The sequence below is a fragment of the Phodopus roborovskii genome, unplaced genomic scaffold (genome assembly GCF_943737965.1).
Source record: "Phodopus roborovskii unplaced genomic scaffold, PHOROB, whole genome shotgun sequence".
Taxonomy (NCBI): Eukaryota; Metazoa; Chordata; class Mammalia; order Rodentia; family Cricetidae; genus Phodopus; species Phodopus roborovskii.
Window position 1 is genome coordinate 1,091,579 of NW_026126560.1, and position 22,177 is coordinate 1,113,755.

Sequence of the window (22,177 nt, forward strand, 5' to 3'; positions counted from 1 at the left end):
CAAAGCAGCCAGTCACTAGCTCTTCTACCTCAGAATGAAAGGCAATCCTGGCTCTACCAAACCTCAGACTGTCCTCATTGTGGCTGGAGAAGCCCAAGACTTCAATGTCTTGCTATCCTCAATGTGGCTGGGGAATGAATGCTTGATACTGACTACTGAAGACCCTGCTCCTATCTTTTATACCCCTCTAGAGCTGAGATTAAAGACATATAATCCCAAGTGCTGAGATCATCTTTGTGTGAGCTGTTTCTCTTTAAGACTGGATCAATCTTGTGCAGATCTGGGTGGCCTTGGACTCACAGAGATTCATATTCCTCTTAATTCTGAGTCCTAGGATTAAAGGTATATACCATCACCACCTAGCATCTGGCTGCTGAGATTAAAGGAATGTATCACCACTGCCTGACTTCTATAGCTTGAGGTTGACTTTGCTTTCTGAGTTCTTAGGCAGGCTTTAATAAATCATAAATAATATATCACCACAATACAGTATGCCCCAAATGCACAGCCACCAAGAAAGTGGGGGCTGCAGCCCCACAACTACAAGGAGCTGGGTTCTGCCAGCACTGACATCTTGAAAGAGGATTTCGGGTTCCAAATGAGAACACAGTCTGTGCCTGAGCTAATAGCTGGTATCTGTGGGTAGGGCACTTGCCTATGCACAAGGCCTTGTTTTTGATTCCCAGTACCAAAACCAAAAAAGGTTTTCTCAGGCCAGAGCAAATGACTGAGAAGCCAAGATAATAAATGGGTATGTAGCTGACTGCTTTGTCACACAGCAACAAAAACTAATAGCTCCCAGATGAGTTTAGGTTTAGCTTTGACCAGTTGGCCCAGCCACAGACCAGTTGATTGCTTGTGCAGTTGCCAAGGTGAGGGACAAACATTTTGGCCTCTGGGTTGAGGAGCTGCCAGAGCTTCCTTGTGGGTTTAGTAAATGCCACAAGCCTTCCAGACCTGCTTGTTGATTTCCAGCTATGGCTGGCACAAAGGAGGATGGTGCAGTTGACATGATTAAGGGGGCCCTGGTGGCAGTCGCTCCACCTTTCCAGAGTCACGGCAGCCAGCTCATCAGCTTAGTTGGGGTCCTGGGATGTGGAGAGAGCACTTGACCAGAGCATAGCTGTCCACTAAGGAAGGGTGGTCCTATTTCTCTGAGCACAGTCTTGACTCTGATGCCAGGCTAAGAGGAAGTTTTAGTTGTTTGTAAGCTTATAGTATAGAATCCAGGAACAGTGTCAGTTGTCACTCAATTCAGCCGAAGTTTACATGAAGGCAGGTGTGGCCTGGGAGCCTTTGTAATGACTTCTTTGTGTTTATGTGTGAGGGCATGCAAATCACAGTACACACGTAGGGGTCATGGGCTGGTTCTTCTTCTACCATGTGGGTCCCAGGAATCAAATTCAAGTCATCATGCTTAGCAGTCATTACCTTTACCCACTGAGCCATCTCACTGGCTTTTTTTTTTTTTTTTTTTTTTTTCCAAGACTGGGTTGCATGTAGGCCAAGCTGTCCTCTATCTTTCTCCCTCCTCCTCTTTTCCCCCTGTCTGAAACAAGATCTGGCTACCCTAGCCTGAATTTCACTGTGTAGCCCAAACTCACAGTGATCCTCAGTCTCCCAAATATTGGCATTGCAAGAATGTGCCATCATTGCCAAACCTGGCTTTATTTTATTTTATGTGTATGTCTGTGCACCATGTTAGTGCAGTACTCATGGAAGCCAGAAGAGGGTGTCAGATCCCTGGGACTGGAGTCACAGGTATGAGCCATGGTGCTGGTGCTATGAATCAAACCCAGGTCCTCTGCAAAAGCAGCTAAGTTCTTAACAACTGAGGATCTCTAAGGTCTTTGCCTTGGAATGTGGTTGTGTGGCATCAAGTCTCCCCCTGTTCTGAAATCACTCACATGGTATAGGCAGCAGAGGCAAGCCACATCTTCCCTGGGCTTTGGTGACAGCTGGGACTTAAGGAGCTAAAGGGTGCTTGGAGATGAAGTGTGAAGCAGGAGGCAGGCTGTAAAGGTAAAGGTGTTCGAACAAGGTATCTACAGGGAAGCCAGCCATTGCTTGAAGCACCTGGCTGATAGTCCTCCGAAGAAGGAAGCAATGTTGCTTCACCAAGTATGTGCCGATGAGTTGGGGGAAAGCTAAGCAGCTAAGGGTGGGGATGTGGCCAGGTGGAACACAGCAGGATTAGTTTAAACAGCTCAACACTGGGCAGCTCCCCAAAGTAAAATGCAACGTCCTGTGCCTGAGTTTTGTTTACAAAGTCCAGTTAAATCAGAGTCTTCGAGTAGGCCTGGGGCAGCAGTGCTTTGCCAGGCTTTGCCGATGATTCTAAAGTGTATTCTGTGCTAGAGAAAAATTTTCCGCACAGCAGAAAACATGCTAAAAAAAAGGCCCTCGCGTTGCAGTGCTCACCTGTAATCCCATCAGTCAGGAAGCTGAGGCACAAAGATGGAAAGTTTGAAGCTAGCCAAGGCAAAAGTTAGATCAGGCTAGGTTCCATGATAAGACTATGGCAAAAAACAAGCCCTGTGCCAGTGGTGGCACACGCCTTTAATCCCAGCACACAGGAGGCAGACAGATGGATCTCTGTGAGTTCAAGGCCAGCCTGGTCTACGAAATGAGTTCCAAGATATCCAGGATTACACAGAGAAACGGTGTCTCCAAAAAAAAAAAAACAACCAGCCAAACAACCGACCAAACAAACAAAACCCCAAATCCCAAGCAACTATATTTGAAGAGCAAAGACCTAGGATGGATTCAGGTAGCCATTAAGAGAATGAAGGAACAAGTTATGGGGCTACATCATGGGACTTACAGCAGTAGTGGTGAGCTATGACTGAAGAACTACAGTGCTGTGTGTGTGTGTGTGTGTGTGTGTGTGTGTGTGTGTGTGTGCATACATGGGAGAGAGGGGTGGGGTGAAAGGAAAATTTTAAATATCTAAAGGACACACACATATACATGTAACTTGAGTGCACGTGACAAAGAAATTCCAGAAAGCTGATGAACTCAAGACCAGGGCATAATCTGGAGTGAAGATGAAATGGGAAGTAGGCTTCCAGGGCAGCAGGAAATGTGGTTGGTTGGAGACTGGGTCTTATAGGATAGCCTAGGCTGGCCTAGAACTCACCTTGTAGCCCGGGCTAACCTCAAAAGATAGTCCTCCTGCCTCAGCCTCCTGAGTGTTAGGCACGAGGCACTAGCAAGGTTGTTTATTTTTGCAGTGGTGGGATTCAACCAAAGGCCTCTCACACATGCTCAGAACGCTTAATCCCTGAGCTACCGATCCAGCCATGGATGCTTCTCTCTCTGGAGCTGGATGAGGAATTTTTTTTTTTTTTTTTTTTTACTGAGTTATATATGTTTTGTATTTTGGGATATGTCATTTATAAAACTAAGGAAATGTAAGGGCTGGGCCTTAATAAAAGTTCCAGTAGGCCTGAGCAAAGTCCTGAATCTCCTGTCACAGACCTTCAGGAACTGTTCCATATATGGAACAACAGCAGATACAGAGTCCACATAACCTGTAAACCCTAGAAGGCAGGAAGCAAAAGCAGGAGGCAGAGGAGTCATGGCCAGTCTGGGCTACATAGCAAGATTCTCTCTGAAAAATGAAAGTTTAGAAAAGAGGGAGGTAGCACGTGATAGCAATAATACAAAGAATGTCACCACAGAGCACATGAATACGGACAAAAACCTTACTTTTTTTCCCTCTTACTTGTGTGTTGAGTGCAGGTGTTTGTCATAATTTGTGTGAGGAGGTCAGAGGAAACCTTGGAGTTGGTTCTTGCCTTTAACAGGTGGGTTCCAAGATCAAACCTAGGGAGCTGGCAGGCTTGGTGGCAAGTCCATTTACCTGCTATGCCATCTCACTGACCCTGGGCAATATTTCTGCTAAAAATTACACAAATATATAACATGCAATGGCATAAGAGCACTGCAGGGATGTAAAAGGCATGGGATGACACGATGGGAATGCTTACTGGCAAAGCTCACCGAGGACAAACAATTCTGGGTGTTGGGAATGTCACAAGGAAGAAGGGAGGACAGATGCTGAAATGGACACAGATAACTTGTATTGGAACATCACACTGGGGGACTTTTGCTACACATGCATACAAACATACATGTACACACCATTTTATGAGTCACAATTAAAATTTGTAGAGATGTATGCGTTTGGGTATTTTGTCGGCATCTATATATGTGTACCATGTGTATGAAGAAGAGGGTGTTGGATCCCCTGGAGCTGAAGTTATAGATAATCATTAGTGTCCATGCAGGTGCTGGGAATCTAAACCAGGTCTGTGGAAGAGCAGCTAGTGCTCTTAACCACTGAGCCATCTCTCCAAACTAAAATTTTAAAACTAAAAAAAAAAAATGGAAATCAATAAGAGCAATGCATAAATAAGCAATAAAAGCCCAAAATGAAATGGAAAGAAAAAACCCCCACAAAATATCAATTATTTAGAGGTACAATTCAAGAATTATCCAGATATTAAGAGTTAAGCTGGGATCTGACACCTTCTGGCACCCAAACAAATTGACACACACATACACAAAAATCTTCAAAGAAAACTGTCAACCTTGAGAGAGAAAAGGGGAGGAAGAGAGAGAGAGAGAGGGAGGGAGGGAGGGGAGAAGAGAGGGGGGAGAGAGAAGCCAGTCAATGTGGTATATGGCTTTAATCCCAGCACTCAGGAGGCAGAGAGGCAGGTGGATCTCTGAGCTCTAGGCAAGTGTGGTCTACATAGTGACAGAAATTCTGTCTCAAACAAACAAACAAACAAACACACAAAAAAGTCAATATAGAGATTTTAATTTTTAAAAAGATAATAATGTTTCCCATGGAAAATTATAGTTGTATTCAAAACCATCTATAGTTAGATGGGAGCCCTGCACACAGTGTGTTGTGCGTCGTCTAGGAGGCCTTGCCAATTCTCGACTGGTGTGGACCTCATGGCCACCACTGCTGTTTGACAAAGTTCCAGCATTTCAACATTGCAGATCACAACTCTCCATCATCATTTTACTTTCATTTGTATGTGTTATGGGAGTTCCGTATGCCACTTCCTTTAGGAAATTTTGTGGGCTTTGGTGAAGGCTGAGAACAACGACAGTCTCTTTAAACAAAATAATTCTTTACAAAACATCCCCACCACCATGGAACCATATAGCCTGATAACTCTGCCTACTTCACACACAAGACTCCCCATTGTGCTCCCATGATTAGACCGAGAATAGAAAAATTAAAGATTTACTAACTGGGCATACCTGGCCCCGGGAATGAAACACACACAAACAAGAGAAACAACGGGCCCAGATTCAGAGCCTGAGGCCATTAAGGGCAAGAGTCCAGCTAATAAGTACAGAATACTCCCCAGGATCAGTGGCTTACTGGATGAATGGCAGTATCTGGTCTGCCTCACAGGGAGCAGATCTGTTAAGAAGTTAGACTGGCTTGATCCCCCTCTGCCATATAATAAGAACATACACTGAAGAAACCAGAATGGTATGGTATAATGGGAAAAGTGTAAGGTGTAATTTGGGGAGCTTATGAGGGGAACAGGCTCACATGACAAGACTAAGGCACAAAAGAATGCAATTAGGACACAGCTCAATTCTTGTGCTACACGGTACAAACGCTACATCATGCCCCTTGAGGAACGAAAACTGCTCTTATGGGTTTGTTTCTCAGGACTCAAGGTCTGACACCTTCTGACCACAAGGGCTGAGACCATGCGGGAGGAAGTCTAAGAGGGCGCTTGGTGGGGTTACTGAACTGCAGAGGACAAGAGGCACTTACTGCTTTTTGCTTCAAGAAAAATGCTCTAATGACATTGATGACCGCTTTCGCCCCAGAATCATTAAGTCTGCTTTTAGTACTGCTTGTGGTCAAACTATGACTCAATTACACAGTAAGGTGTAGCCTATTTCCCATAAACGGGCAGTCATCCTGGTTCACTCTTAGACTGTGTCAGTCTCCTTCCCTCACTGACTCTACACCTCCTCTCTGGAACCTGAACCCTGCTGGAGCTGGGCGTGGGCACTTATCCTTAAAGGAGTGGTGTGGCTGGATGTTCACGTATGTAACCCTGGCCATCAGCATGCTGATGCAGGACTGAGTTTAGAGTGAGCTTGGACTGCTTAGGAGACTCTACTACCTCAAAAAACCACCCCCAACAAACCCACAATGGGACACAGTGAGTGAGAGAAAACGGAATCTAGGGAAGTCTGGGTTGTGCTTACAGCCTTACCCTCTCTGCTTCCTTTGCTGTCTTGCCACAGTGGTAGATGTAGGGAGGGGACAGTGCCACTCTCTTGGCAGGCATTCCTTCACTGCAGTCAGGGAAGCTGCTCCTTGGCCTTCAGGGACTTCAGACTTCATCTCGTGTGCTCCTTTCTAGTGGCCTGACAGCTAGTGGCCTGCAGCCCACCATCCAGCATGAGTCCTTTACTTCTGCACACCCTGTGACATTCAGAAACCACACTGAGGGTCAGCCGGCCTCCTAAGTGCTCAGAAAGTCCCTCCCTCCCATTCACCTGTGGATGGGTGAACAGGTGTGCACACACATGCTGACCGAGCCCATTGGATCTCAGGGTGTAGTCTAGGTTGCCCTCAAGCTTGCAATCTTCCTAACTTCAGTGTGTCACCAGGCCTCACGTTTAGACAAAGTCCTGATTCCTTTGCTTGCCTGAGTATTTTATCCCTGCAGTGGCTGTGTGGGCTTTGAAGAAAGGCATTGCTGGTGTCCTAATTCCTATTGTTGTGACAGACACCATGACTGAAATCAACTTGGAAAAGGAAGGGTTTATTGGCCTATATATCTCAAGCCATAGTCTGCCATGGAGAGAAACCATGGCAGGAACCCGGAGGCAGAAGGTGAAACAGAAGCCGTAGAAAAACACTGCTCACTGGCTTGCACCTGATGGCTTGGTCAGCCTTATACAGCCTAGGACTGTTATGAGTAGGTTTTCCTGCCGGCCTGGTCCCACAGCCGCACCAGCCCCAAATAACACACAGAGATGCTGTATTAGATGTAAAGCTGTAGGCCAGTTACTAATTTCTTATCAGCTAGCTCTGTCTTAAATATTAACCCATTTCTATTAACCTAAGTATTTCCACTTGGTCTCTTCTTACTGGAGCGAGCCCGGCATTCTAATCTCTCTGTCCTACATCTTGAATTTCTCCCTACTACTTCCTCTCCTCTCCTAGTCTCCTAGTCCCACCTATTTTGCTTTCCTATTGGCCAGCAGTGTTTTATTCATTAACCAATAAGAGAAACATATTTACAGAATGACATCTCCCATCATAGGACCACCTGCCTAAGGGTGGTACTGCCCTCAACCGGCTGGGCCCTCCCACATCAATCACTAATCAAAATCCCCATAGCGCTGCCTGCAGGCTAATCCGACAGGGGCATTTCCTCAACTGAGCTTCCTCTTCTCAAATAAATCTAGCTTGTGTCAAGTTGACAAAGCAACCAACAGGCAGGGAATGCCCGCATTATGACAACAGGACCACAAGGCCTCAGCAGGGTCTCCGCAAGGGAAGTGTGAGAGGCAGAAAGGCAGGGACTTAAAACTAGGTCCATCCTCAACAGGTCATCGGGGCCAAGTTCATCGTTGATGGAGAAGTGTGGGGGAAGCGAGGCAAACGTGTGAGAGCCACAGCTGGGTCGTGGCAGAGACTGGGGACAGGAGAGAGGGGGGCCTGCTGAGGGGATGTAGCGAGGAAAAGGAGACCCTCAACAGGAGTCTGGTTGAAGACTTTGCCCAACCGAGAGTCCAGAATTTCAGCAGGGCTAACAAAACATAAAACTTGCCACGAGAATTGCCTACATAGAGTCGCTCTTCCTTTGAATAGTCACTTCAAATAAGGGTGTGAAACAGCCGTGAGTCATGCTGAAGGCCTGAGTGTATGTGACCTTCAAACTCAAAGGTCCTTACAGGTTACAACTGAGAAAGCAATATCTTCTTTGAGAATCTCACAAACATGATTGTGATTTTTTTTTTTTTAGTCAAAACATGTCTTAACTCCCTTGTGACCTGGGATAGTAGGATTTCTTTAATCCTTGGGATCTATGGCTTTGTCTACTACACTCCAGTGCACCCTAGAAACCACCTATGAGCTCATTTTGAAATTTTCCAAGCTAAACATGGTGGCACATGCCTTTAATCCCAGTATTCCAAAGGCACAGGCAAGTAGATCTCTGGGTTCTAGGACAGCCAGGGCTACCTAGTAACACCCAGTCTAAAAGGAGTGAGAGAAGGATGGAAAAGGAGGAGAGGGAGAACCCTAGAATCCCCTCGAGGGTTTGACTTCGGCAGTCTAATGCTGTACCTGCATGGCCCTTGCTACCTCTGGAGACATCACACCACATCTCGAATGTGCCCTGCCCATTCCCTAAGTGCCTTTGTTTTCCCCTAATTCCCGTACTTAAATCTATGTTAAAATACACTTTGAAAATGCATTTTATCTGTATGGGTGTTTTGTCTGCCTATATGTCTGTATACCATGTGCATGCCTGGTACCTTTGGAGGCCAGAAGAAGTCATCTGATCCCTTGGGACTGGAGTTACAGACAGTTGTGCACTGCTATGTGGGTGCTGGGAATCAAACTGGGATCCTTTGGAAGAAAAGCTAGTGCTCTTAATCACCAAGCTACTTCTTAATAAGCACCAAATCTGCTTCATACTGACTCGTTCTGAAAGGATTTTTTTTTTTTTTTTTTTTTTGGATAGAAAAGTTAAGAACCCTGATGGAAGTCTTTGGAAAGATCTCGGAGCCTGGTGGTGATGGCACGTGCCTTTATTACTACCTCTTGGGAGATAGAGGCAGGCAGAACTCTGAGTTAGAGGGCAACCTGCTCTACAGAGCTAGTTCCAAAACAGCCAGGACTATACAGAGAAACCCTGTCTCAAAAAAAAAAAAAAAAAAAAAAACAAAAAACCAACAACAACAACAAAAAAAAAACAAAAAACAAAACAAAAAGATTTGAGCTCTTATAAATTGCATTAGTCATTGTGTTTTATCAGAGCAACAAAGAAAAATAACTAAGACAAATGTGATGTGGGGAAATGCTCTTGTTCATTGTAAAGATTTGCCATTAGTATTGGTTTAACAAAATGCTGATTGACCAGTAGCCAGGCAGGAAGTATAGGCAGGGCTACCAGACTAGGAGAATTCTGGGAAGAAGATAAGAAAGAGGATTCACCATCCAGATCCAGAAGAAGCAAGATGAGAATGCCTTACTGAGAAAAGGTACCAAGCCACATAGCTAAACATAGATAAGAATTATGGGTTGGTTTAAGTTATAAGAGTTTGTCAGTAACAAGCCTGAGCTATCGGCCAATCAGTTTATAAATAATATAAGCCTCTGTGTGTTTATTTGGGACTGAATGGCTGCAGGACCAGGCAGGACAGTAATGTTCCATCTACACAAAGGAGTTCTCAATATATTTCCCAGGCTGCTCTTGGGTGTGAGCACTTTTCCTGCTTCAGTCTGCTAGGCTACACTGCCCCTGGCTTTATAACTTTATAATGCCTTTTCTTCTTCTTCTTCTTCTTCTTCTTCTTCTTCTTCTTCTTCTTCTTCTTCTTCTTCTTCTTCTTTTTCTTCTTCTTCTTCTTCTCCTTCTCCTTCTCCTTCTCCTTCTCCTCCTCCTCCTTCTTCTTCTTTTGTTTGTTTTGTTTTGTTTTGTTTTTGGAGATAGGCTCTCATAGTCTCCAGGCGACCCTCAAACTTACTATGTTGCAGAAACTGGTCTTGAACTCCTGATCCTCTTGCCTCTACCTCCCTCCCAGGTGCTGGGATTACAGTCTCGAGCCAACATGCTTAGTTTATAATGATTTTTAAAAACTCACAAAAGTTGGATATCCAAACACAAACACCGCTTGATATTTGTGGCTTTGTGATAAATGGGTGACAGTTATAGATGAAAGAAATAGAAGCACTGCCCGGTGTTCTTGGTGGCCTTCCAAGTCCCTGTGATCCCCCCTCCCCAATTCCTGCTAACTCTGGAAGTGTATTTGGTAGCATCCTGACCTCTGCTCCCCCAGGAGGTCATCCTACCAGCCATAGACACCCCTGCCTAAGGCCTTCTGTAGCCAGGGTATGTGCTTACCTCCTCAATCTCCACTCTTCCTTACTGTGCTGGCACGCCCCCTACTGGGAAACTGAAGACCTGCCCAACTTTAATTTCTACATCTTTAGTGGTGCTTCAAGCCCCAGTGTAAGTGATCCTCTGGAAATTTCTTTCTCCATAGGTCTCCCTTTAGGAATCCATTCAGCCACGGTTGACAAAATATGTTTTTGGATGTCCAATATATATATATATATATATATATATATATATATATATATCTTTCATTTACTGAGTTTGCTGACCCAAGTTACCAGAGACTATAAACTTATTGGGGGAATCTAAGCCTCGCTAAATGACAGGTGATGTTTGGCCAAGATTAGGATGTGTATGTTGGTCTGGTGGTATCCTACAAAATTAAGGAGACCTTGGAAGGTCCCATGGGGTGGCGGTATTGGCACTGAGAACCAAAAGGAAACATATTTCAGAAACGGACAGGGGAGGCACTTTCAAGACCGAAAAAGCAAAACACACCCTGCACCCATCCTCACTGTCCACCCACCCTTCCCATTTCTCTCTCTTTAGTCACTAGAGTCTCCAAGCCACAGTTCCCCAGAATGCTCCAGGAATGTGGTGGCACTTTGCCACACACCTTACACTCTTGCTTCTGACCACTGAGTTCAGTACCCTGCCTTTTGTTGTCAGTTGTGACCCCACACATTCCTGCCCAGTAGCCTTGAGACAATCCTTTTACTCCTCCAGAGCCCATGAGAAACCTGCCGCCTCTCACAGGTCTCTGCAGTCTGCTCTGCCCATCTGAGTTTACCCAAGGCGAGTCTCTGGAAGACTTCAACAGCAAAGAGAAGCTGCGCAAGCAGGACCGACCGAGCACACTCAGAGGGCACCTGGCTCTGGAATACAGGACGCAGGTCTTCACTCTCCACCCCGCCTCCCCCCACAAACTCTCTCGATCCCCTGGATCCAGAGACTGTACTTTCACAAAGACTAAGCTGAGGCTGTCTCAGGACCGAGGGACACTCCTGGTCCTTAGGGAAGAGAAGCCCACTGCAGCGACAGGAACATTGGGTTCACAGAGAAGTCATTTCAAGGCCGCCAGCTTCCTGATTGCTCACGTGTTGGTCTTAATCCCCTTCTAGGGCACTTGGCATTCTGCAAGACCAAAACTGGCCACAGGGTGTCAGCAACAGGCTAAAAACCTTCCCCCAGGTGACTCACTATTGCTGCCCAGACAGACAGGCTACTTACAGGCTGGCAGAGTGGGGGGAAGAGATGAATGACCCTTGCTGGTGCTACAACCTGACCCAGAAAGAAAGGCATGTGGGTAGGCAAAGTTGCCCTGGAATACTAAGACCCTAACTCTCTAGCTCTGAACTAGGCTTGGACAGAGGGGTCTCATAGACTCCTGTGCCAATCCTTCAGTGGCTCAGGGAAGGGGAGAGGTGACAATTTCCCAGAGCTAGACAGGCTGCAGTGAGGGGACTCAGAAATGAAAAGACAGGGGCTGCAGGAAGACAAACACACGCAGAAGGGTGCGGACGTGTTTGCAACAGAGTCCAGCTTAGGAGGGGTAGTTTCAGTGTAGGGTTAGTCTTGGGGAGATTGGGAGGCCTTGGGTGCAGAGAAGACAGGCCCTCCTTGGGACCCCTTCGGACACTTTCCAGCGAATACAGAGGGGGAGAAGCACTTGTGCAGGTCTGCCCTTCCCCTGCCCCAGGCCTCCATGGTTTCACCTCTCACTTGTATGGGACGGTGTCTCTCCCTCAGCCCCAGTTAACCCTTCTGACCTGGGCAGAGCAGGACCAGCTGTCCTATGAGGACCCTTCCAGTGTGACCAGCCAGAGTGGAAGGGGTTCTGTAATGTGGGGACAGAACACACTGATGCAGACTAAAGGAGGAGGAGGAGTTTAATCAGAGTTTTTTGCCCGTTGCTTGAGTCTATAAAAGGGGACAGGACCCCCACTCCATGGCTTCTCTTGGGCTCCTAAGGCCTCTGCTGGATGCAGGCAGCTTTGGGTTGAGGTCGTGGACACCAATGCTGCTGTCTCTGAATGCTTCCGGGAGACGATCATCAATCGGCTAAGGCTGTAGCCTTTGGAGGTGTCTGATGGCCTTCTTCACATGCCTGTCTTTGGGGTCTGAACAGATGGACCTGCCCTGGATAGTCACAAACCTACACAGGAGAAGCCAGTGAGTGTGAAAACAGCAAGGCCTTCCAGAGCTTTGCAACCAGCCACACCTGCATTGACCTGAACTCGGAGGTCCCAGAACAAGAACTGGATGAAGTCACATATGCCATTAGCAATTTTTTACTACTGGGGTCCTCACTCCATTCCAGCTTCCCTAGGGCCAGGGCTGTAGGACTTCATGCCTGGCTCCCCAGAGCCTAAGCCTGACAAGTAGAAGTGACACAAAGAGGCTTAGGCGTGTGCTATCCTCTATTCCCCTGTGTGCCCAGAGCCGCTGGCCCGGGGAAAAGGCTCTGTTCTCCTTCCCTCTTTCCCAGTGACCTTTCTGGACACCCCAAGGCCCACCCACTTACCACTCTGGGTCAGAGGTATAAGAGGGGGGACAGAGGGGGGACTCACACGATAGCATCCCTGGGACACTCAACTGAGGTCCTGTACCACGTCACCAGCCTCCTGATGGGTATGGCCCCCTTGAAGTACTCCAGGCAGCACTCTCGGCCTACATTGGTGGCTCGAGCTAGAAGAACAATAGAAACCAGGTGTCCTAAGGTCTGCTCATGTGCCATGGAGTATCCCCATGTGTGCCTGTGTGACCTATGGATGATAACTGCATGTGCCTCTTTGTCTATATTCTGTTTTTTCCTGGTGTGTTTGTGTGTGTGTTACAATGTGTGTGTGTGTGTGTGGGGGGAGTGTCTGCGCGTGCTTTGGCTCTTTGTGTTTGCATGTTTGTATGCTCATCTGCGTGCGATTGCACAGCTGTCTGTGTCTAGGAACCTTATTTCAACTTCCCTTTCTAAACTAAACATAAAAGTCGCTTTTCAAACATTCCTGGAACCAATTCTCTGTCTTTACGCTGTTCCCTGATGACGCCCATTAGTGAAACAAATGATCACAATTCTGAGAATCATTCATTCTACATCATAAGCCTACCATCAAGGCCACAATGTCCTAACATCTCATGATAAGATGTGCTGCCTGTGGCTCTTCACCAGGAGGATGCCCAGGTCAGATGCCTGACACCATCAACGTCAGCCCCACCACCATCAGCACCATTATTCTCCCCACAGTGCTCATGCTGCCAGTCCCTGTGACCTTTGTAAGGACAGATGGGGTATCAATCATGCAGCTTGTGTTTCTGCTGTGGTCTGTGTGGCAGAGGGGCTCCTTCCCTGCCCTCTCCTATCTGTGCCCAGCACTCACCAGTGCTGGCGTGCTGCAGAGAAGTCCCCAGAAGCAGGACAGCCAGGAACAGTATGCGAAGTGACATCATGGTGTCAGAAACACAGGTGAAGATCTTCATGGGTCTCTCAGCTTGTCTTGGTGCCTAGCATTGAGGTGACCTATTTAAACTCTTTGGAGGTCATTCCCCGCCTCCTGTCCCCTCCTTCAATCCTTCCAGACTAGAGAAATTCAAAGAATTTGAGATAATTCAGTAGAAGTCCAGCTTGGGAATGTTTGCGGCTTTCCAGAGAATGGGCACTCCACTCAGGACGGAGGTGGGAGTCTGTACGTCTGGGGCCACAACAGTGACATACTTCTCTCTTTTCAAAGGGAACATTTCTTGGTTCCTCTATTAGCAGAGCCCAGGGCCTCAGCTTCAGCTCATTCCACCCCTTGCCCTAATGCTGGTGACCTTCCCTCATGCTGGCGCTTTGCCTCTGCTGAGTGGGGTGAAGAGACTCGGAGATGGTGATATTCACCTCTATAGGAGCCTCACGCCAGAGGCTGCTCTGGAATGTCGATCAGTATTCTCAGGCCCCAGACACACTTTTTAGAAAGCCATGTAGAACTTTCAGCATAGCCTGAAGCTATCACATTAGTGTCCAGAAAAGAATTTCAGGACAAGTCACTATGAAGCAAACTCAGGGTTCATTGAGAAAAAGTATCAGGCCTAGTGGCTTAGGCCTGGTACCCTGGCTACTTGAGAGGTTGAGGCAGGGAGGTTTCAATTTTGAGGTCACCCTGGTCTACCAGAGTCCATGGGAGTTAGCAAGAAACTATCACAAAATAAAAGAGTATGCACTGCTTCAATGTGTAAACTAGAGTATCCCACAATGCTGTGTAACCTAGGGTATCCCATAATCCCACAGATAAGATGTGAGCCACCATGGCTTGTTTGGGTATTTGCTTCTAATCTTTAAATTTTACTCATTTTTAAAATATTTATTTTTTTATGCATGTTGCTGTTTTGCCTGCATGTGTATGATTCTATAAGGGTGTCAGGAACTTGAGTTACAGGCAGTTGTGAGTTGCCATGTGGTTGCTAGGAACTGAACCCAGGACCTCTGGAAGAGCAGTCAGTGCTCTTAACCTCTGAGCCATCTCTCCAGTCCCAAGTTTTACTTATTTTTATGTGTACAGGTGTTTTGCATGTATGGCACTGTAGCAAGCACCCTACGAACTGAGCCCCGACCCAGCTCCACCCACAATTTATGTTGGAACTCTTGGCTCTCAGCTAGTTAGAAATGAACCAGGGCAAAGGCCCCTTTCCTTTCCCATGTCTCCTTCATTTTCTTTCTCTCCAGCCCCAAGGCCACAGCATCACTGAATCTGGTCAGTCTCCCAGACTAAGGCCTTCCCGGGCCGAAACTCCCATCCTCTTCTGGCGGGACAGGGTGGTGGATGTCTGCAGGTGCCTCAGCTTTGATTCTGACGTGAGTTTGGGGCCTGCAAGTGACCAGAGGCTGTTTGCAATAACACCCCATGCCTCCTCACTCCGTCTCATGCTGTCAGGCCTGGCCTCGGATTAATCACTGAACTGCCATTACATTTCTATTAGAAGTGATGGCAGGAACAGCAACCACTGTCTGTAGAGACCAGACTCCTCAGAACAGTGTGCAGTAACGCACTTGAGGTCAAGAAGAGAAAGTCTAGGAGTTCTTTCCCTACTGCAGGAGATTGTGTTGCTTCAGGACTGAGCCCTGGGTTTTCCCCTACTTTGGCCAAACTTCCCTGTGGACAGGGTCCTCCTCCACTGCTCCATTGTGTGACCTGGGGCATTTCATAAACACTCTCTGGACCTCAATTTCATTCTCTGCAGAGGGAAGTATAGACCGTTTCTAGGAGCCTACTTAAGATGGCAGAGCTGGCAAAGATGGAGCCTCCCTTTGGCAGGACTCACCCAGCTGTCCTCTGCCTGCCTTGAGTCCCACCGCTGCTGCAATAGCTGAGTAGGGGTTTTGCCTTTAGCTTGTCTGGTTGGGCACCTTGCTCCCCAGGCCAGGCTTCCTGTGTTTCAGAGAGTGGCAGGGAGGATGCATGCCCTTATGGCCACAGAGGGTATCCATACCTAATGGTGTCTCAGTTAAGGCTGGGCTGGGCTGGTCTGAGAGCCAGGGGGCAGGAGGCTGTAACCTGGAGACAGGAGCCCTGCTTGAGGAGGGGGGTGGGACAGATCTGTCTGCCCATCTGCCCCTTTTGGATCTCTCCAAGCCACACTGAACACCCCTTCCAGGCCCCCTGCACCCTTCCCAGCCTCTTGTTGCAGAGGCCAGCACATGCTGGTCTGTGCTAGGGTACAAGAAGGGCTGATTCTGTTGCAATCAACAATTCTGTTACTGGGGACACAGCCTGAGAACCACTTCGGAAACTCCCCACCCGCCCATGTGGGTTTCAAGGCCTCTGTTCTACTGTACACTCAGATCATTTCTCCAGAAAGACCCAAATTCCCTGTCCTTCTAGGGAAGCAGCCATGGCAACAGGAACCAAAGGCTCTGAACTGTCACCTCCTGACAAGAGGGGTGCAGGTGCAGAGCAGCAGAGCAGTCACCTGGGTGTGCCCCCAGGGCCCTGCAGCCCATTCCCCACTCTTGGGGAGGTTTCCCAGGAAGTAGGGGGGCTGCAGGGAAGATAGGCACTTGGAGGAGGGGCAGTTCTCAGGTCTTTGTAGGTAGATTCCCAGGGACTGGAGGGGACATTTATACCCAGGGCATAGAATAGGCAGAGATACAGAGGGGAGCACAGGCAGAGATAAGCTGGGGAGACTAGGATGGACCTGGTAGGGGTGGGGTGGGGGAGCAGCCCAAGTACTAGGTCAGAACTGCAGTGTGACACTCCTTAGGGAAGAAGAGGTGAATACAGGGCCAGGCTACAGTTCAACACTGTTGGGGAAGCCACATCAAGGGACAATTGTGAGGGGCTTTCCTCAGCAGGGATTAGCCACACCATACCTGCCCCAATATCACAGCAGTGAACTGAATTTCCTGGGGACCTTCCAAACAGGATGCCTTAGCATCTTTGGGCATGCCATGTTCAGAGTCCTCCACCTAAAGGGAGCCAAACTCATGACTTGTGCTCTGGCTCCCTCTCCTGCCTCCACCTCTGAGCTCCTGTTTCAAGGGAATCCTTGGAGCAAAATCAGCTAAACTGTAGCTGCTAGAGGCATTGGGAGCCCTCCTCCCTATTTGTACCAGAAAGAGCTGGACCAGTGAAATTATGGGTGTTTTACCCTGAAAGGTAGGAAATGTCCCTGTTCCTGTCTCAGACACTTCCTAGGCTCAGAGAAAGCCTGTTCCTAAGGTTTGAGTCAAAATTAGGAGCAAGTAGCTGGGCCAGAAGCTCTTCATTGTCTTCAATGGTTTGGGGCAGAAGTGTCACCCCAAGGCCTTGTCCAGTAAGTCTTCAATTATAACACCCAGGAATCTTTCCCCAACATCATCCGAGGAAGGCTACTCCTCACATCCCCACGACCCTCATGCAGTCACCTCCCTCTTTACTTCCCTGGCCTCAGCCCTTCCTACAGCCCATCACCTCCAGTTAGTTTCTCAGTCCTTAGTTCACTGACACCCAGGGCTGTTCCTCTTGTCCAAAGAATCCCCCAACTCCTACCTTTCTTCTATTCTAGTTTTCCTCAGATCACCCCTGGGACTCCTTCTTGTGCCTTTGACCTCCCCCACCTGCTGTGTGTTCAAAGGTCATCAATCTCCTGTCATGCCTGTGTTCACATTGTATTTTATGCTGTCTTATACTCAAAAGATGGTGGAATCTGCAAAAAATCAAGGAGAACCTAGAGAACCTAGCAGGTGCTCAGTAAAATGCATCTGGTAATGAATGGAAGAGGTGTGTGAATGGATGGATGGATGGATGACAGATGGGTCAATGATTGGATAGGTGAATATGCAGATGGACTAAGAGCTGAACATACAGATAGATGTGACAGATGGGTCAATGATTGGATAGGTGAATATGCAGATGGACTAAGAGATGAACATACAGATAGATGTAAGTATACATGCATGGCCACTTACCAATTTCTGAGCTGCAGGCAAATTCATGCTCAGAGCCTTCACTTTAGAACAATAATTTGTTTATTTTACTTTAATATCTATTTTCCTGTGTTGTGCAGGCTATCTTGAACTCATACTCCTCTATTTAGCCTTAGCTTCCTGAATACTTGGATTAGAGGGATGCAACACAATACCCAGTTTGACAAATGTTATTACTATTATTATTAAAATAGAGTTTCTCTAATGTAGCCCCGCTGGCCTTGAAATTACAATTCTCCTGCCTCAATTTCCCATTGGGATCCTAGGTGTGAGCTACCATATGGGGTTTAACTTATTGCCTCAGTGTGTACCACGACTCATGAGTCTCTAGAGTCTTTCTGTCTTGAATGAGATGGAGAATTAAGCTAAATGCTTCTTATATGAGATCAGGCATATTCAGGGTGGTTAGGGTGTAGACATGACCCTTCATCTGATGGGGAATGTCCTTTTGTATATATGTTTCTCTTATTGGTTGATGAATAAAATACTGTTGGCCAATAAGACAGGAAGATAGGCTGGACAAGGAAACAAGGAGAATTCTGGGAAAGATAGGCAGAGGTAGCCTGCCAGAACAGTCACCATGTAGTCCACAAAGGAGTAGAAGGTCCAGACATTCTCCAGTAAGCCAAGGCCATGTGGAAATGGGTTAATAATTAAGACAGAAATAGCTAGTAAGAAGCTCTAGTCGGCCAACAGTTTATAATGAATATAGCATCTGTGTTCATTTTGGACAAGGTGGCTGCAGAACTTGGTGGGACAAGAACCTCTGCAACATTCATCTAGTTCACAACTTCCTGTGGGTTGTGGCCATGCCTGACAAACTGAATTGCTTCTATGGTAGCTGACCATAGAACACACACAACCCTTCCTTCATCTCAGAGCAGCCTCCTTTCTCATCCATAGCTTTAACATTGACTCAGCTTCTGCCAGAAAAATCTGCCAGGAGCAGGTGAGGGGAAATAAACAATGGACACAATAATGACTGATAATAATAGTAACAGTTACTACTGATGAGGATCTACACATGCCACCCATGGTAGGATCCCAGGAGCCCTCTCTATCCATCCCTCTGCTTCACAAAGAACTCTGCTTGACCCACGCCCTTTTTGATGCCTTTTTACTTCTTTCACTGACAGCACCACCTTCTCCTTTGTGTGGTCCACCCTTCCCACTAATACTTCCTCTCCGCCCAGCTATGAGGTGACTGCTCCTTGGCAGTATAGTTGGAGGGAAGCTGCTGTATGTGGGCCTCTGCATCCTCCAAGGCTACTCATCCCAGGATGTGTGGCCACTCAGCAGACACCCTGGGATCAACATCACCATTCCTGGGTCCTGTCTCTCTTCATGTGTCCACATTGGTATAGCCAAGGATATTTTTGTGACCCTCACCTTTCTGTCTGCCCAAGGCATGATGCTGGATTCTCCTTCACTGTGCTGTAGGTGAATGAGCTGAGGTGAGTGTGTAAAGTTTCTTGTTCTCAGCTCCCATTGAGATCCCATTCCTTTCCTGATACTCCATCTCTCTGGGATGTTGGACAGGATTCCTCCCCTGGTTTACCTGGAGCTCCTTCCTCCAGAGCATCCCCATGCTCCTGCAATGGGGCACTCAGCAATGATAGCTTGTGGTTAAGCAATGGTCAGGACAGCCACAGGATCCTCTGCATTTTCAGGTGAGAAAATGGGAACCTTCAGAGAGATTTAGAAACTTATCCCAGGGCATAGGGAAAACAATGTTAGGTGCATGCCCAGGCCTCTGTTCTAGACTTTGCTTTTACCCTCCTTATGACATCTTCTTCAAGCTTCTGTCCTCTGGACATACACTCCCTTAATCTACACCTTCAGCTCCAGACACTGATCACTAGGTCTTCGCTTCTTCTGGCTCATTCACCTGTCTGTCTGAATTCCCTGAGTCCTTTGCCTTGTAGTCTGCCAGCTCTGTGAAGTCTGTCCCAATAACAGATTTGCTCCTGGAAGGCAGAACATCATCTTCTCCAGATTCACTCAGCCTCAGGACCAGCTTCCCCCTTTCTGCTCAAACTAGCATCATTCTCAGCTCCCTGTCATCATCCCAGTCTGAAGTTTTGCCCTTGACTCATCCCTGGTCTCCAGCCCCCACACCTCATCAGACAGAGGCTCTGCTCTGTCAGTCTTCCTCGCCTCCTCCTCATTCCACCACCTCACTCTCTTCCCTATCACCCACACAATACAGCCCACAGGGCCCACTTCCTCCTGGGAAGTTTCTCCTACTGCCGCCTAGCCTGTGGACCTGCCCCTGGTGACTTTTGCACAAGCCCACTATGACCGTGGAATGTCTGGCTAAGGACTATCAGTGGAACAGGTACAGTAATGCATGCCTAGAATCCCAATATCCAGGAGGCTGAGAAAGGAGGATTGAAAGCTTGGGACCAGCTTAAGCTACAGAGTGAGATGTTGTCCTCTCTCAAAAAGTAGCCACTGCTCAAGGTAGTGGCACATACCTCTAATGTCAGCACTCAGGAAGTAAAGGCAAGAGAGTCTCTGAGTTCAAGGATAACCTGGTCTACATAGTGACTTCCAGAACAGCCAGGATTAAATAGAGAACCCCACCAAAATAGTCATAAATGGCTCTGTATGGTTTGGATATATGAAGTGTCCCCCAAAAGGTTTATATGTTCATGCTGGAGGGGAGGATGGCTCAGCAGTTGAGGGCATTTACTATTCTTCTGGAGGATCCATGTTTAATTCCCAGCACCTACATGTTACCTTCTGTAATCCAGTTTCAGGAGACCAGGCATCTAGAGAAACATTCATACCCATAAAATAAAATAAACAAACATGGCAAATTAACTTAGTGGCTAAAGACACTGGTGGCCAAGCCTGACAACATGAGTTTGATACTAGGAGCCCACGTGATAGAAGGTAAGAACCAATTCCAGCAAGTTGTCCTCTGGTCCACACAGGCACATGGTGGCACATGTCACAGACACACACATACACATAGACACAGATACACGCACACACACACACACACACACACACACACACACACTCTACATTTTTTTAACAGTAATTAAAAAAATAGAGAAAGGCAATTAGCTCACAAGGGTGCTAATGTGCTAATGTCACTCTTTGGTTTAGCCACTGATGAATTTGTAAATAGGTTGTGAGAAAATGAGATGTGAATAAAGGAAGTAAATCACTGTGTGTGTGGGGGGGTTTGTGCTTTATAAAAAATATCTTAGATAGTTTCCTCTGTATCCTGGCCTCCTTGAGACAAGCAACCTTGCTCCATCATGTCCCCCTGTCGTGCTTTTCTGACTCAACACAGACCTGAGTGAACACACTAAAAATATACACCACACTGAGTCCTTCCTCCTTTGACCTGCTTCCCCTAGATATTTGTCACAGGGTTAGAAAAGCTGACAACACAGGCTCCCTATATCCTTCCATCTCTGTGTGGCTGGGGCTGTCCCTTTCAGTCCTGGAGGATGTCTCCAAATCTGTCTACTCCTGAAGCATAATATCCTGGAAGATGCAAAGCCAGAGTTCCTCGCAGCAGTGGAGTTAGGAGCAAATGGTAAGCTGGGTACCAGGCTGGGACTTCAGTCTACCTTTCACGGGTGATGACACGTTGGTTCAAAGCTATCTCCCTCCTAGCCTTCATCTCTACAACTGCAAGATGAAAATAATAATAATAGCAATGACATCAGAGGTCTATGGTGCCTTCTGTGACTATAGCCGGCAAACTGAGCGTGTCTCTGTTTTTAAATGCCATCTATATGCTGGTGACTCCTACTTTCACAAACTGCAGTCTCAAACACACAGCTTCCTACTCAACACACCAAATAGGCATCTTCAATCCCCACGTCCAAAGCTGAGTTCCCAATCCCCTCGCCCCCACTCCTATTCCACCCCCATTTTCCACCAGCCTCTTCCTTCCGGTTGAACAGGCCAGAAGCCTGGGTGCTGTCTTACTGCCTCTTCCTCTCTCTCTCCATTCCATCTGCTGGAGAGCTCCCAGTGTGGTCTTCAGAGCCTCACAATCCATCCTCCCTCCTTTGGATTCCCCCCTCTACCTCTTGGCCACTTCTGCCACACTTACTCTGCACTTTGTCCCCAACATAGGTGCCCAAAAATCACAGCTCTGCCATGCTTAGGAATTCCCCAAGGCTCTGTGTTCACTCAGGGAACAAGTCCATAGCCCTCCTGTGATACTTCCAGCCTTCTCGAGTCTGCCCTACTCTGGCCTCCACACTGACCTCACATGCAGACACATTCTCTCCTAGAAGAACTGTCCAAAGACATCTGCACAACATCAAGACCCTTGTTTGGATGTCCCACGAGGCACCGTTTCAGCTGGCATCCCACCCCTCCTTGGCTCCTTCTCTGCTGGCATTCTGCTGCAGACTCCTTCTCAGGTGCTTGTCACGTGTTTCCCAGCTGCACCCCAACCACATTCCCACTGGGTCAAAATGTGTCTTTTGTCCAGTGAAGTTTATCCCATGGCCCAAAGTCAGCAGAGAGAGAGAGAGAGAGAGAGAGAGAGAGAGAGAGAGAGAGAGAGAGCAGTAGCTTGGTGTCATTCCTGAGAGTGCATAAGCTTTTGCACAAGCTCTCACTCATGATAATG

At 47.4% G+C, this 22,177-nt stretch overlaps 1 protein-coding gene across 2 annotated transcripts; it reads right to left on the reverse strand.

Annotated features, from left to right (window-relative positions):
• Positions 1–12,004: 12,004 nt before the first annotated feature.
• Ccl17 (C-C motif chemokine ligand 17) lies at positions 12,005–15,365 on the reverse strand. 2 transcript variants are annotated; one of them, XM_051201973.1, is made up of 4 exons: positions 15,242–15,365; positions 13,505–13,696; positions 12,701–12,818; positions 12,005–12,285 (listed from the first exon to the last, which is right to left on the reverse strand). In XM_051201973.1, exons 2-4 carry the CDS (start codon positions 13,602–13,604, stop codon positions 12,192–12,194), a joined length of 312 nt encoding a protein of 103 aa, XP_051057930.1. In that variant the 5' UTR covers positions 13,605–13,696; positions 15,242–15,365; the 3' UTR covers positions 12,005–12,191. The 2 variants fall into 2 exon arrangements, with proteins under 2 accessions (XP_051057930.1, XP_051057929.1); XM_051201972.1 differs by lacking the exon at positions 15,242–15,365 and having other exon boundaries at positions 13,505–13,916.
• Positions 15,366–22,177: the final 6,812 nt, after the last annotated feature.

Excerpts from the sequence above, each read along its gene's own strand:
- Ccl17 (XM_051201973.1), bottom strand. The coding sequence starts at position 13,604 with ATGAAGATCTTCACCTGTGTTTCTGACACCATGATGTCACTTCGCATA. Across the intron at positions 12,819-13,504 it reads TCTGCAGCACGCCAGCACTG|CTCGAGCCACCAATGTAGGC; the intron begins GTGAGTGCTGGG and ends TTGTTCTTCTAG. Across the intron at positions 12,286-12,700 it reads TGTCCCAGGGATGCTATCGT|GTTTGTGACTATCCAGGGCA; the intron begins GTGAGTCCCCCC and ends TCTCCTGTGTAG.